Raw genomic sequence first — 14,000 nt, forward strand, 5'->3', positions numbered from 1 at the left:
AATGCACAAGAGAGTCCCGTGGGAATGGTGCCGCAGCCCACCAAAGAGGCACTGAGAACTAGAAGCATGTAGCTCCTGCTGTCAAAAATGGCTGGGCAATGTGGCTTCTCCAAGCTCTCTCCTCTGTGGACAACCTGCAAGCTCAGTATTAAATTTAATTTAAAACTGTGGAGTGAGTAGTGATGCAGAAACAACTGAAGTAATTTAGTTACAGTTGGTGATGGCCAAGTGCTTCTCACTGTTGGATGCAATATATAGGGCAGAGGAAGACCGCCAGGAGCAGAAAATCCCTTTAACTGCTTGTCATGGTTTAACCCCAGCCAGCAACTAAGCACCACGGCACCGCTGCTTACTAGGTTGTTAGTTGAATGTATGGGGTGGAATGTGAGATCAGTTCTAAAAATTCAGATTTTTATTATTTTTGGTGGCAGTGAGGAAGATGCTGACTGGCTCAGGTGCTAGTGTAGATGAGAAGTAAGCCCTTCTGTGGAAATCTATAATATTATTTTGCTTTGAGAAACAGCTTCTACTTGCCCATTCGTGATCCTTTATTAAAAATAATACAATTCATTTAGTAAAAACAGACCACCAGAATAGTGGCTTTAGAGTATGTATCAGCAGCCTCATTTTGCCCAGAGGCCTTCTCCACAGGAATCACTAAAAAAGCATTAGAAATGTAAATACAAATGAGTTGGGTAACTGGAAACAACGTAAAGCTCTACAGGCGTGTGCACAGGAACAGATCGCGTGCTTGTAGGTGCCTCCAAAAGGTGACTTTCAGGGCTTTTTGCAGGAACTGGATTTCATAATTTCTTTCCCTGGTTCTTTTCAAAGGCAGGAGGAGATTTTCGCGTTGCCACAGGAGAGGTGTAGCACACTTGGCTCTGTGCTGGTGCGAGGACGTGAAAAGAGGCCCCTGAATGAAATACCTGGGAACACCTGATGGATGGGTGTCCTGCCGGAGCAGGCCTGTACTTGGTGGTTGTGCTGCCGAGATGTTAACCCTTGGAGCAGCCAGGGTGGCTGGCACTCTGCAAAAGGCCTTAGCAGAAGTTTGGGAGGGTTCTTCATTGTTCCTGCAGGAAATGCCAAAGCACGCTCCTATAGGAAATTACTTTAACCCTGCCTTTGTGTAATACTTCGCCAAGGCAAGTTCTCGCACCTTTGATTGGTTTGAGGGAGCTGAAGTTCCCTCAAGTGATGAATGAATGGGTCCGAGCAGCCTGCTTTAACCACAGCATACACGATGAGACTATACTGTCACGGGAAGAGCCACGAGCAGGGAGAGCGTGTTCTCTCTTAACATTGGCTTTGTTCGGCTGAAAGAAAAATGATCCGGTGCTTCTATTCTGTCACAATTTTTCTGTGGACAGCCTGATGTTTGTGCTGAAAAATGTGAAGAAGCCGGGTGGCAGGACTGTTGAGTGGCAGTAGATGGAAAATGAGGACAGAGGCAGTTTTCATTGGCTGTACCCCCTCCCTGGTTTGTTGCTTGTTTTCTTCTTGGTAGCGATGCCGAGTAGGAGTTGGGGCAATACTGTTGGGTATTACGGGTGGGAGGCAGCCGGGGTTTTTTTTCCATTGGTGTTGCTGAGGGTTGCTGCTTTCACCTCTGGGTTTTATGATGATGGATATGTCATTGCTGGGACTTGTTTTAATGCCAGCTAAATTTTATGTAATGGTTTGTTTCACTATCCCCAGCCTGCCTTAATTCATAAAATTAAGGAAACCGTTTAAAGGCTTTGCACTATAGTTCCATGATTATTGCCAATGCAGTGAGGTGTTTGTTCACCTGGTTTCTAAAGAAACATTGAGAAATGAGTCTGCGTGGGACTAAGGGACAGTAATTCAGTTCATAATAAGTGAAACCAAGGTGCCAGGGCTGAATGTATTAAAAGTCATCAGTAATTGTAATGGCTGTAAGTTCCAGTACTTCATTTAGAGAGGAGAGAAACATTTTTTGAACCTTTTTATAATCACTTCTTCTTTTATTTCTTAGCAATTAAGAAAAGGTAAATAAACAAAACTGGTTTGAAGCTCACCAGACATTAGTGTTGCTCTTCCCTGGCTTCTTTAAATATATGCATTTAGTTACCATAGTAAACAACTACCATCTAGACTGATTCCATAGTTATAGGATTTACCTTTTTTTTTTCCCTCAGCTATTTTGTGACACACCTAATTAAAATCTACTGCTTGGTTCCCCTTTGAATGTAATAAAACCCTGCCTTATTCTTTCTGTCAGTTTAATCTCTCTTTCTTTTCCATTGACACATTTCTAATACCTCTTCAGACAGACCAGACACTTCTGCTTCATCTGTACTGAATCCACAATGCTTAACACCTTCTGACAAAATGGATACATCCTCCCTGTGGCTTGGAATTGATACATGCTGTCAAAAAGGGTTTTCCGAATGGTCTCTCTTTGTCACCTTTACCAGATTTTTATCCTCTGTTGTAGAAATGTGCAGTTTAATGTTGCGTTTCAAATCATTTTTGGCTGAAAAAGTGTGTAATGGAATCAGGGTTTCCCCTGAATACTCCTAACAGTAGGAGATGCCTCTTTGTTTTGAACACCAGAATCCCAATAGACCCATGACAGCAGTGAAATTACACTCTTGACCTTGTTCACTAAAGTGTTTCTTTCTCTGTATGGTTAAATGAGAGTAACCAACAATAGCTTCCTCTAAAATGTATGAGTTTCCCTCTGTTTGTCTCTTGTAAGAAACTCAGAAAGGATGCTGTGCAATTCTCAGTTGATTGTGTTCTCCACTAAAGAAGGAAAAAAAAAAAAAAAAAAGAAAAATCCCAAACCCTGCTTCATTCAAGGAGAGGTAGCTGTTTTAACCATATTAAAAATGCAAAAGCAATTGATATATTGATATTTTCCTTAAACCAGTGTTTTTACTGCATCCTGACTGTGAGAGCAGCAGTACGACACAGTGGCAGATTTTTACCCTTTTGTTGCTTCATTTACCACGTTTTAAAAGGGGATATACACTAAAGCACCAAATACTGTTTTAGAAGTATCAAATCTGAATATACTTAAGGTTCTGTGTGAATGCTGAAATACTCAAAAGTAGTAGTTTCTGTAGATTCACGTGCAGCCTTTTAAGCTCCTGGTGTTTCTTTTCACTTGCGTGTGACTGAGTGGATGTAGCCCGCTGCACAATTTGCTGTGACTGCCAGTCCCACCTTACACACTGGTGCGTCACTTGCTCCACATTTAGTTGTTCAGGGCACGGCTTCTCTGGATCAGAAAATGCTCAGTGAAGTGGCCAGAAGAGAGATGCAAAATCACATTTTTGTTTCTTCCATTTTAGGCTACTTCAGCTGTGTTTTGGGGATTTTTTTCCCAATATATTCCTGTTTTCTGTGAATATTTACCAGCTCTGGATTAGTGACCATACTTTCTTGTCGTGCAGAGCCTGTATCTGTGAAACACAAGGGCAAGTACGATCCTGTAGTTTGTGTGGGTGGGGAGTTAGGTAGCTGGGTTCAAAAGAAGGGAGAGGACTCAGGGAAATCTATAGTTTGTTTTTAGAAGGGATCAAAATAAGTGACTTAGTGGTCTCTGTGGCCTCAAGACTTAAGAGCAGTTTCTCCTGTTTGTTTGCTCGCTGTGGATGATGCTGTGTGGAGAGGGCATCAGAGCCACAGAGCGTGGAGGACAATGCACCAGGGGGGCAATGCAGATCTGTGACTCCCAATTTCCTATCCTGCCAAAAAAAACTTTTGTTTTTTAATTACTACTTCATTGGTGATATTAATTAATGATTGATGTGGGTCTGAAGCAACCTTGTCATCAGAGAATATTTGGTTAGTGTTGACATACTTGTTCCCTGCAAACATGAATCATCTGTCTGCCTTTGGCAGGCTCACCCTGTGGCGCAGCTATAATGTGTTTCACCAGTGTGGCTGAAATTAAAATGTCACTATTAAACATGGCAGAATCAGATGCTCTCTGGGCACTGCATCTCATCGAGTTCTTCTTGCTTCCTATGTAGCTATTTCTGACAGTTTAATAAGACAGCTGTATTCTGGTATAAAATAATACATTCATATTCCACGGTGCGTGAGAAGCTAAATGCTTTCAGAACACTATATCATTGCATACATGCATCTTTCATGCATGGTAGAAGCAGTAATGCCCATGTGACGCCATGTTGCTGCTTAGTTCATTAGGAAGTATAAAGTCAAAATTAGTTGTCCTGCAGGACTGTATAGAGTGGGTCTCTAAAAGCAGTTGCTGGGCTGTTTGCGGCTGCTACGTCAGCCAGGCTCCCTTCCTGTGAGCAGTTATTGACTTTGGGCTATGGAATTCAGGGCTCTGGAGGTTGCTCCGTGGGAAAAGCCTTCAGTTGGTACTTGGCAGCTCTGTCACTGTGGGGTCACGGAAAGGGCAGTTCAGTCTCCAAACCCAATTAGGGCCTGATTTGGCACCTCTTCAATCAGAGGGGAAAATCCCACTGAGCAGGGTGGCTCCCCAGCCAGGCTTTTGCACCCAGCCTCTCCAGTGAGATGGCGGACAAATGTGTCCATTTGTGTCACTTGGGCCGTCAGAAATACCCTTTGCTCTCATGAAATGGCTAAGCATCTGGTGCAGAAAGGTAAGAGGATAATGAGCCCACCACAGTTGAATTCAGACCGGTGACCTGTACATATATGTCTGCATCCTTCCCGTTACTCATATCTAGAGCTGTCTAATTCCTCGGATCAAATCATTTGACTCTTATGAGCAGCTGTAACTTTCAAGTTGAATAAAGTCCAACTGCTGAAAACATAAATGAAAAACATAAAACTGAGGCTCTGTTTTACCAGGTATCAACAGCATTGCTTTAATTCCCCCCTCCAAAGATTTTTTTTTTTGTGTGTGCTGGGTTGTGCTTTTCATCCCAGGTGGCTGCAATTTCTAGTGAAAATAAGTTGAGCCATGAAAGGTTGACCCACTTGCCTCTGAATTGCTTTTTATATGATGTGAGTCCCTCAGGGCCCAATTCTACCCGTAGAAGTGAGAATGATAGCTATCAACATATATAGGAAGTATGTCAGTGTGCACAAAGAAAAAAGGTGAACCCCAGACTGATCTGAGTGGTCTTTAAAAAATGGATTTCCTGTGAAATGGTGATTAAAAGGGAAGCAAAGAATAATTAGAAAAATTAGCCTGATGTGCCAGCAGTTGTATCAATGTGTGTTTTTATATTAGCTCTCTCAGACAAGCACAAGATCAGTAGATCCCTTATGACTCTCTTAAACTAGTGTGTAAAATTTGGTTAGTGTCTTATCAGCTCCTTTGATCAGTCTAGTCTAGACTGTTGCCAGAGTACTTGCTCTATAGTAAACCCACAGTCCCCTTAAAAGGCGGCCTACTTAAGTGAGTCAAGTTACATATGAAAAGGTTATAAAAACTGCCCACTGTCTTTGAGTAAATGAGTCTGGTTCAAAGCTGCCGAATACCTTAGGAATTGCCAAAATAAAAGCAAAGGTGTTGTTGCAGAAAAGAGGTGGTAGAGTTCTTAATTCATTTTTAAATGCCTGTCTCAGAAATCCAAAAGAAAAATTTTCAGCAAACCTTTATTATTTTTAATTGGCTGGCATTTTTGTAAGCCTGTAATGTATTCAGATCCCATAAAGGGGAAAAAATTCCATCAAAAATTCTGCAGAAATTTCTCTTAAGAAAGTAATGAGTTACAACCACCATGTCTGTGTCGTTCCAAGCACACAATATTGTTTTTAATTGTAGCAGTGGAGGGCCAGTGGGAGCCTTCAGTATGTATGTTGCACTGCTGCCACCTCTAATTTCTACACAGGATTATTTGCAAGGGAGAGCTGGAAGTCCAGGAGCAGTAAATTTGTTGTCTGTCAAAGCAGAGCTGTTTTCCCCTCATCACTACAGCCTTTTTCCACCTCTCCTGTTGTAGCACCATCCTGTACCTGTCTGCTGTTTGCCACATGAACCTCAGAAATGTGACCAGTTCCTTTCCTCTTTGATAATGCTCCTTTCTTTTGCATACTAGCAATAGTAGATGATCATTTGGAGACAATTTCAGTCCAATATCATATCCAGAAGACTTGGAAAGTTATCCAGTGCTACTAATTTTACAAAGCTGATTTGTACCCAGGCTGGTTTTCTCGAGATGCCTGTGTTTTGAATTTAGAGGTTAAGTTTTCAGTCTTCATGTGCTACCGTGTTTGGTGGTTGCATTACAGTGCCATCAGAATAGCTGGCATGAAGCAATGCCAGCAAATTGATCGAATTATCAAGAGAAGTAAGCTAGCACATAAATACCACATCAACAGGATGAAAAGATCACAGAAAGGAAACAATTTAAAACATATAGAAACTGGAATCCAAGTGACAGTTGCTTGTTTTATCTACACCAAATTCAAGAGGAGAGCTGGTGCACTGTGCTACTATCCAAACACTGAATTAATCTACTGATATTTGAGAAACAGCTCCAAAACAGGCATTAAAATCTTCGGGATGATAGATAGTTCATCCAGCTCTTCGAAAGCACCAAGCTTTACTATACTTACAGAGCTCTGTAAATAGTGGAAAGATAAAAGAACGCAATTCTGTGAGTGAATACATGACCACAGAATGTGGTAGGAATACTGGGTAAATTCTTCCCTCTCATGACTGTGTTTCAGCCAGTGGCATTACACCAGGAAAGAATCGGACTGCGTTTTGCATGCAGCATAGCAGATTGTTAAGAGGCAACAGGCAGGTGTTTGAGAGAATTTCCTCTCAGCCATTTGCAGAAGCGTATGTGAAATCTCCTGGCTGATCTATAGTCATTCCATTACCTGTCATCTTTCAGCAGGTAACTAGTTAAATTTGTATTAAACAGGACTTGCTTTGCCATTTCCATTTGCTGTTGGAGTAGAAATGTTCTGACATGACATATGACCAATCAATAATTGGAAAGTGCTTGCATAAGTCATTTGAAGCCAGTAGCTTAGACAGTGTCAGCCACAACTGGGATTAAAACCTGCAAAGAGTTGTTCTACAATCAGTGATTCTGCAGCATCTCCTCTGGATGTCTGCATTTCAGTTAATAAGGATACCCTGTAGACATCAGCTGAAGTAACTCTTCCCTTTGTTGCTTGGATATTTTTGTGAGCTCTGAAATGAACTTGGCATATACAAATATACTTTGTTATCCAGCTTAAAAGATACAGGGTAGGAATTATTATCCTGTTCTGCTGACTACTTCAGTAGAAAAGAAATGGCTTTATTTTAGTGTGACTCTGAAGAGAATAAGAGTGTGACTGTACCCTGTGGTTTTCTGGGTATTTTTTATGTTGGTTTTTTTTTCCTGTACTGATGATGTTTTATTACTATTACAGGGCTATAATAATCCGAAATGGCGAAGTCATTCCAATGTCTTCAGAATTCACTCCAGAGACTGAACGCCAGCGACTTCAGTATCTGGTAAGAGACCTGAGGACCAAATCGGGTGCTGCTGGTGACAAGCATTGCCTGGTAATATCTAAGGTTCAGACAGATGCTGCTGAGTTACTGTGGCTCAGTGAAGGACCACATGTCTGCTGAACACCAGTGACTGACCATGTATGTCTTTTAGCCATCAGCAAATGCGGAGAAAAGCCTGGTGGTGTAAATCCCAATGAAAGGAGTCTTATCTCTTCTATGAAGGCCATCGATTAGCATGGCTGGTCTTCTGTACCTTGTTCAGGGGCAGACCTTCAGCAGCTCATTGGTGTTGAATAGTGAGAGCTCAAACATAGAGCTAACAAGCCACAGAAGTATTTCAATCCATCCCAGTGTTTATTGTGTGCCAGTATAAAATACCACAGACTGCTCTTTGTGTGCATGTGAATGATACTGCAGGGTGTTATTCATTTGCTCTAATAGTATGCCAATAGTATTTCAAGCAGGGAAAAGATATCTAACTTAGAGGTGATCTCAGTGAGCATTAGTAGCTGCAGGATAGGATGGGTGAAGAAAGACTAGTTTTATTTAGTGTAGCAGCACCCATAAAGCTGGAACAGGGTCACTAGCTGAGGGATGCTGAGGGATCACATGTGGGATGCTTTATACACCAAGTTGCATTGGCTCATAAACTGCCCATGAAACGTAAGTCAAAATACATGGTGTTATTTTTCATGCTTACAGTCCTGTTACTTTTTAAGTTTTTCATCAATGGTCAGATCAGTTGGTGGAAGTTATAGAATCATAGAATCATTTAGGATGGAAAAGACCTTCAAGATGATCGAGTCCAACCATCAACCATGCCCACTAAACCATGTTACTAAACCATGTTATGGAGTACCCTGTCTACGTGCTTTTTTAAATACCTCCAGGGATGGTGACTCAACTGCTTCCCTGGGCGGCCTATTCCAATGTCTGACAGCCCTCTCAGTAAAGAAATTTTTCCTAATATCCAACCTAAATCTCCCTTGCCACAGCTTGGGGCCATTTCCTTTCGTCCTATCTCCAGCCACCTGACAGAAGAGACCAGCACCCACCTCACTACAACCCTCCTTTCAGGTAGTTGTAGAGAGCGATAAGGTCTCCCCTCAGCCTCCTCTTCTCCAGACTGAACAGCCCCAGTTCCCTCAGCCGCTCCTCGTAGGACTTGTACTCCAGGCCCCTCACCAGCTTGGTTGCCCGTCTCTGAACACGCTCCAGCACCTCAAGGTCTTTCTTGTCGTGAGGGGCCCAAAACTGAACACAGGACTCGAGGTGCGGCCTCACCAGTGCTGAATGCAGGGGAACAACCACCTCCCTGCTCCTGCTGGCCACGTTATTTCTGATGCCGGCCAGGATGCCGTTGGCCTTCTTGGCCACCTGGGCACACTGCTGGCTCATAGTCAGCCGGCTGTCAGCCAGCACACCCAGGTCCTTTTCCATCAGGCAGCTTTCCAGCCACTCTTCCCCAAGCCTGTAGCGCTGCATGGGGTTGTTGTGACCCAAGTGCAGGACCCGGCACTTGGCCTTGTTGAACTTCATACGATTGGCCTCAGCCCATCGATCCAGCCTGTCCAGATCTCTCTGTAGAGCCTCCCTACCCTCAAGGAGATCGACCCTGCCTCCCAACTTGGTGTCATCTGCAAACTTGCTGAGGGTGCTCTCAATCCCCTCATCCAAATCATCGATAAAGATATTAAACAGAACGGGGCCCAACACCGAGCCCTGAGGAGCACCACTTGTGACCTGCCGCCAACTGGATTTCACCCCATTCACCACAACCCTCTGGGCTCGACCAGCCAGCCAGTTTCTCACCGAGCGAAGAGTACGCTTATCCAAGCCATGAGACGCCAGTTTCTCAAGGAGTATACCATGAGAGACAGTGCCTTGCTGAAGTCTGGGTAGACAACATCCACAGCCTTTCCCTCATCCACTAGGCGGGTCACCTGGTCATAGAAGGAGATCAGGTTGGTCAAGCAGGACCTGCTTTTCGTAAACCCATGCTGTCTGGGTCTGATCCCCTGCTTGTACTGGACTTGCCATGTGAGTGCTCTCAAGACAAACCATTCCATGATCTTCCCCGGTACCGAGGTCAACCCAGTTGGTTGGCTGTTTGTCAAAATGTCATTCCTAACATGGCCAAGAGATTTTTTTTTTTTTTTTTTGTGTGTGCTTCTTCTGGCCTCCGGCTTTTTCCTCTTAGAAATTTAAGCTTAAGCCAAGGCAGGCTCACTGTCAGCTTTGCCTGACGTGAGGTGGACAGACCAAAGCTAGTGGTGTTCCCTGGTCTTAAGATGTCTCTTACCTTCAGCCTGGCCCAAACACTGTGGTTTGAAACTAGGCAAAATGCCAGTGGTTGAAGGCAGAGGTGGAAGGTTTTAAAGAAAAATTGTAAATGTTTCCACACTTGTCACGATTGATTTTTAGTCAGGTTCACTGGCTTGAAGCTGAAAATTTTAGAGGAAGTACTGCTTTGGGAGTATTCTTATTCAGAGAACCAAATGGAAAAAAGGCCTAATAAATATTTACAGTTCAGTTACATTTAAAGTAATTTGTTTGCCTTTAAAATAAAAGGTATCTTTAGTATCTAGGGAGTCTGCTACTTCTGTAGGAAATACGAGATAAAGCATTGCCTACAAGGGTTTTTTTTCTCTTTTGATGTCCTTTCTGACTTATATTTGAAAACAGCAGCTGATCTGAAAAGCATTTCTGCTGTTCCCTTTGGAAAATTCCCTTACCTTTGTTTATTGTAATTCTGTGTGTAACAAATATGCCAGGGCCATGGATATCATGTTCAAAGAAAATACATGCAAGACAGCAAGAGCATGAAACAAAATTAGAGATAATTTCAAACATAACATTCTGTAAATAACATTTTTACTCTAGTGTTTAAAAATAAAAAAGACGACTCCAAATTTCTTACAAGGTTGGCATAAACATTACACTCCAAAGGTTGCATCTGTCTTGCTGAGTAGATCCCAAATAATTTTCCTTACTCACCTTGGCTGTCCCAGGTTTTGCTATCAGTCTATTGCACCATCAGCATCTCTCTTCTGCTGTTCTTATCTGCAACTTACTTTGGATTTATTTTCTTATTTGCAGTTAAAGCTGAGTTTCTTTGTTTCGAACATGTTGTACTGCCACTGCTCTTCCTGCACAATAGGAAGAAAATCACTTAATCATTTTAGCATTAATATTTTACTTGGTAAATGCAGAGATACTGTTCACTGTGGCGAAGTTACTGCACAGGCAAAGGGAGGGTAGGGATTTACAGCCTGCGGGCTACAATGTTGATTCCCTGTGCAGTAGACACTGTTAGGACAGCCAGAGCCAAGGAGCTTTCCTCTGTCTTTAGTGCTTATTTGATTGCTTTGGCCACAGAGGATGTTGGTTTAAGTCCTCTTTTCTAGGGCCTAATTTCCATGTGCAATTATCCCATGTGCGGGATAATGAGTTGTTCAGGTCATGTGAGCATTGCTATATCAAGTCCTCCAGCCTAGTCTTAGACAAAACTGTGCTTCAGCTAGTACTGGTTGAGTAACTGGGCAGGGGAAAACAAATGTGTTTTCCTATCCAGCTCCCACTTTAATGCAAGTTTATTGCCAAGTATCCAAGAATGGCCTTGGGCATAGGCCTCTGGCATGGCAACCTCAAAAGAACAAGTTGACTACCCAGTCATTCTGACTTTTGAGCAGCTCTGGGCATGGTCATCCCTCTGTCTCTACTTGCACCCTCTTTTTTTGCAGAGGAAGGACAGCATACAGCTGCAGATTTCAGGCAGGCCATATGGCAGAGGCAGACTTCTGTGTCAGGGGACTTGCAGGAGTATTGCCGAAGGCAATCAATCCTTCAGTCAGAGAGTACTTCTTAAGATTTAAGGTGTGAAAGTCTTGCACCAGTATTCCCTTGGTCTTTCAGCTTCTGTAGAGGTTCAGTGCGCCATACTGCTTCCCTTCCATCGGCAGGCATTCATGAGCCTCCTTTTCTTTTGATTTTTTTGTGTCTGTCTTTTCATTTTAGCACTGTGGCAGGAGAGCTCCACACAGCGCCTACCCCAGGAAAGCCCTGACTTCCCATATTGGTGTATCTTGAGGCAAAACAAAATCCAGTATTGACTGGGAACTGCCCTGGTACATTGAACAGGCAACAACTGCCAAAGACAATTTTTCTTTCATCTTCTGAGGAGACTATTAATTTCAGTCATGATAGTCTAAATTGCAACAGTAAATGGCATAGATTTTGTTACTTATTCCCTTGGAAAACGTGTTTAAAATGAATGATGAATGAGTGTATTGCAGATGGATGTATTTCTGTATGTTATCAAAGTTGCACTTTGAAGATGTCATGTGAGGTCGGCGTGGTGTTACTGCATACCGTGACCATGTGTGTAGCCAGGCAGTGCCCCAGAAGAGACTGGATGGCCATCAGTGGCAGTGAACTGTGGATGCTCTTTGTGTTTGGCACCAGTCAAAGATTTATGAGCCCAGACAGGCCTGAGTTCAAAGAGGACCTATTCTTATTTCATTGTTGAGGTGAGGATTAAGTGATACTAACTTACCTGCTGAAGGATGTTTGGGCAACCCAAGCCTGAAGAGAAAATGAACCTAGATCTCCTAAATGTCAGTTCAGTGCTTCAATTACAAGTCAGATGTGTCTTAATTCTCTTATAGTTTGTGGCCTCCTGCATCACTCAGCGTAGGATTGCTTTGGCCGTCTGGCACATTGCACAATTCTGTGGTAAAAGAGATGTGTGGTTTTATGGAAAGGGTCCTGCCCTTTCATAAGAGGAGAGACCAATCCAGGGGTGGATTTGGCTCCCACTTCCCTCTTTCCTTATACCACCACCTCCTTTAGTTTTAACCTCTGTTTAGCTTAAATGTGTCCATATGATAATGGCTGAGTAATTTGCAAAACTTCTGGACACATTGTGCTGTGGATGCTGTTGTGAGCTGTAGTCCCATATAGTAGAATATGGGAGAAGATGGCACAATATGATAAGAGGATAAAGTTGTAAGATATAGTTGATGCTACATCAACAGAAACAGCAGTTCTGAAAATAACCCAGAATACAGTGAAACCACTAGTGCTGGTGATGTCCCAGAGTAGTGTGTACTGGAGGAGCTGGAAGAGGCATCAGCAGGCCTTATCGAGGTACGATAAGATACACAGTGTTCTCTGCCACCTAATTAACTGACACACTAGTGTGTAAGTCTAGGTTTATCTTAATTTCATGTTTGCTTTGCTGATCACCAGGAAACACAGCAGGAAGTAAATGGCCTTTTAAAAGAAACGTGAGTAATATTTCCTTAAGCAGGGTCTATTTTAAACAACTAATGTTGAATGTAATACATCTAGCCACAAAATACACCATAAAATGGCAAGGTACCAAAAACACATGATGAAGACTATGACAGATTTATGCTAAAAAACTGTAATAGCTTCTGAAAGAAAAATGATGGAGAATATTCCAGTACCATAACACAGAATAACAATGTTGTCTGAACTTAACCTCGTAAGGATATAGAAAGTGTTTGGTAGTCACTCTTTATTAAATTTTAAGTTCTTTGAATGGTGTTTCTGATCTGAGGTTCTTGCAAATCGAGACTAAACAAATGAAAAAATGGAAAATATGGTTCCTTGTCACAGATCAAATTCTTTTGGTCAGTTCACTTACCATTTTTTTTCTCCTTTGATCACTTGAGGGGATTTCATGGTGTCTGCTTGTATATCTACTTGAAAGATCTGTAGATTTTTAAAGTGTTGGGTTTTTTATATTTTCTGATTCTTCTGCCCAGCACATTTTGATTGGGGTGGACAGGGACAAGAGTCCTGCCTTGTAGTAAATGGAGAACAGTTCTCAACAAACCCAACTGGAAGTTGCAGCTGAGTTTTGTAGTAGAACATTCTTCTCTCTGTAGAATTACCAGTGAAGCATCAAAAATAACTGTTAAAAAGAAAAGGGTAAAAAATACAGAAAATGAAAAAAAAAAAAAAAAAAGCAGCCCAACAAAAATCCCCATTTCTTCACATAAGAATTCAGCTCACAGGCATCAGAAGCTTCCAAATTGCTCTTTTCCCTCTGTTCCACTGACGCCAAAAATATTAGAATCAAGTTAAGATCCCTGGACTGTAAATCAAGCATTGAGGCTTGGCTGCGGAAGAGAAATCTTATTTGAACATTAGCAGTCCACTGGTAACTCTGCCAGTTTATTAATCTTATTTCACTTGTGACCTCAGACTTTCCATCTGAGTAAATCTTTATGAAATGCAGTCTCTCCCAATCTCTTTACCTTTTCAATAAAGGAAATTCTTATTTTCAAGGGGAAAAGTGCTAAAAGCCTGTAACTTTTTTCTTCTGGACCTATGATCTAGCCTAATAAGTAATCTCATAATCTAAAGGTTAAATAACTTCATTTTGATGTCAGGTATGAGGGTTTTTTGCTTGAAATAAGACTTCTTGTTTTGTAGGCAGGTGACAGTAGTCTTTAGGTAGAAGTGTTTTGTAATGATTTAATCAAGATAGGCTGTGCGTTTTTAAAAGTGAGCTGAATTGCACTTTCAAAGCAGA

General features: G+C 42.1%; 1 protein-coding gene across 1 annotated transcript in view; it reads left to right on the forward strand.

Annotated features, from left to right (window-relative positions):
* Positions 1–14,000, forward strand: part of PPM1H (protein phosphatase, Mg2+/Mn2+ dependent 1H) — a 144,383-nt gene that overhangs the window by 93,715 nt on the left and 36,668 nt on the right. Inside the window, exon 5 of the mRNA XM_075059040.1 lies at positions 7,351–7,435. Coding sequence (XP_074915141.1) covers positions 7,351–7,435 — 85 coding nt within the window. The remainder of the gene's footprint in view (positions 1–7,350; positions 7,436–14,000) is intronic.

This window comes from Buteo buteo, chromosome 28 (assembly GCF_964188355.1).
Source record: "Buteo buteo chromosome 28, bButBut1.hap1.1, whole genome shotgun sequence".
Classification (NCBI taxonomy): Eukaryota; Metazoa; Chordata; class Aves; order Accipitriformes; family Accipitridae; genus Buteo; species Buteo buteo.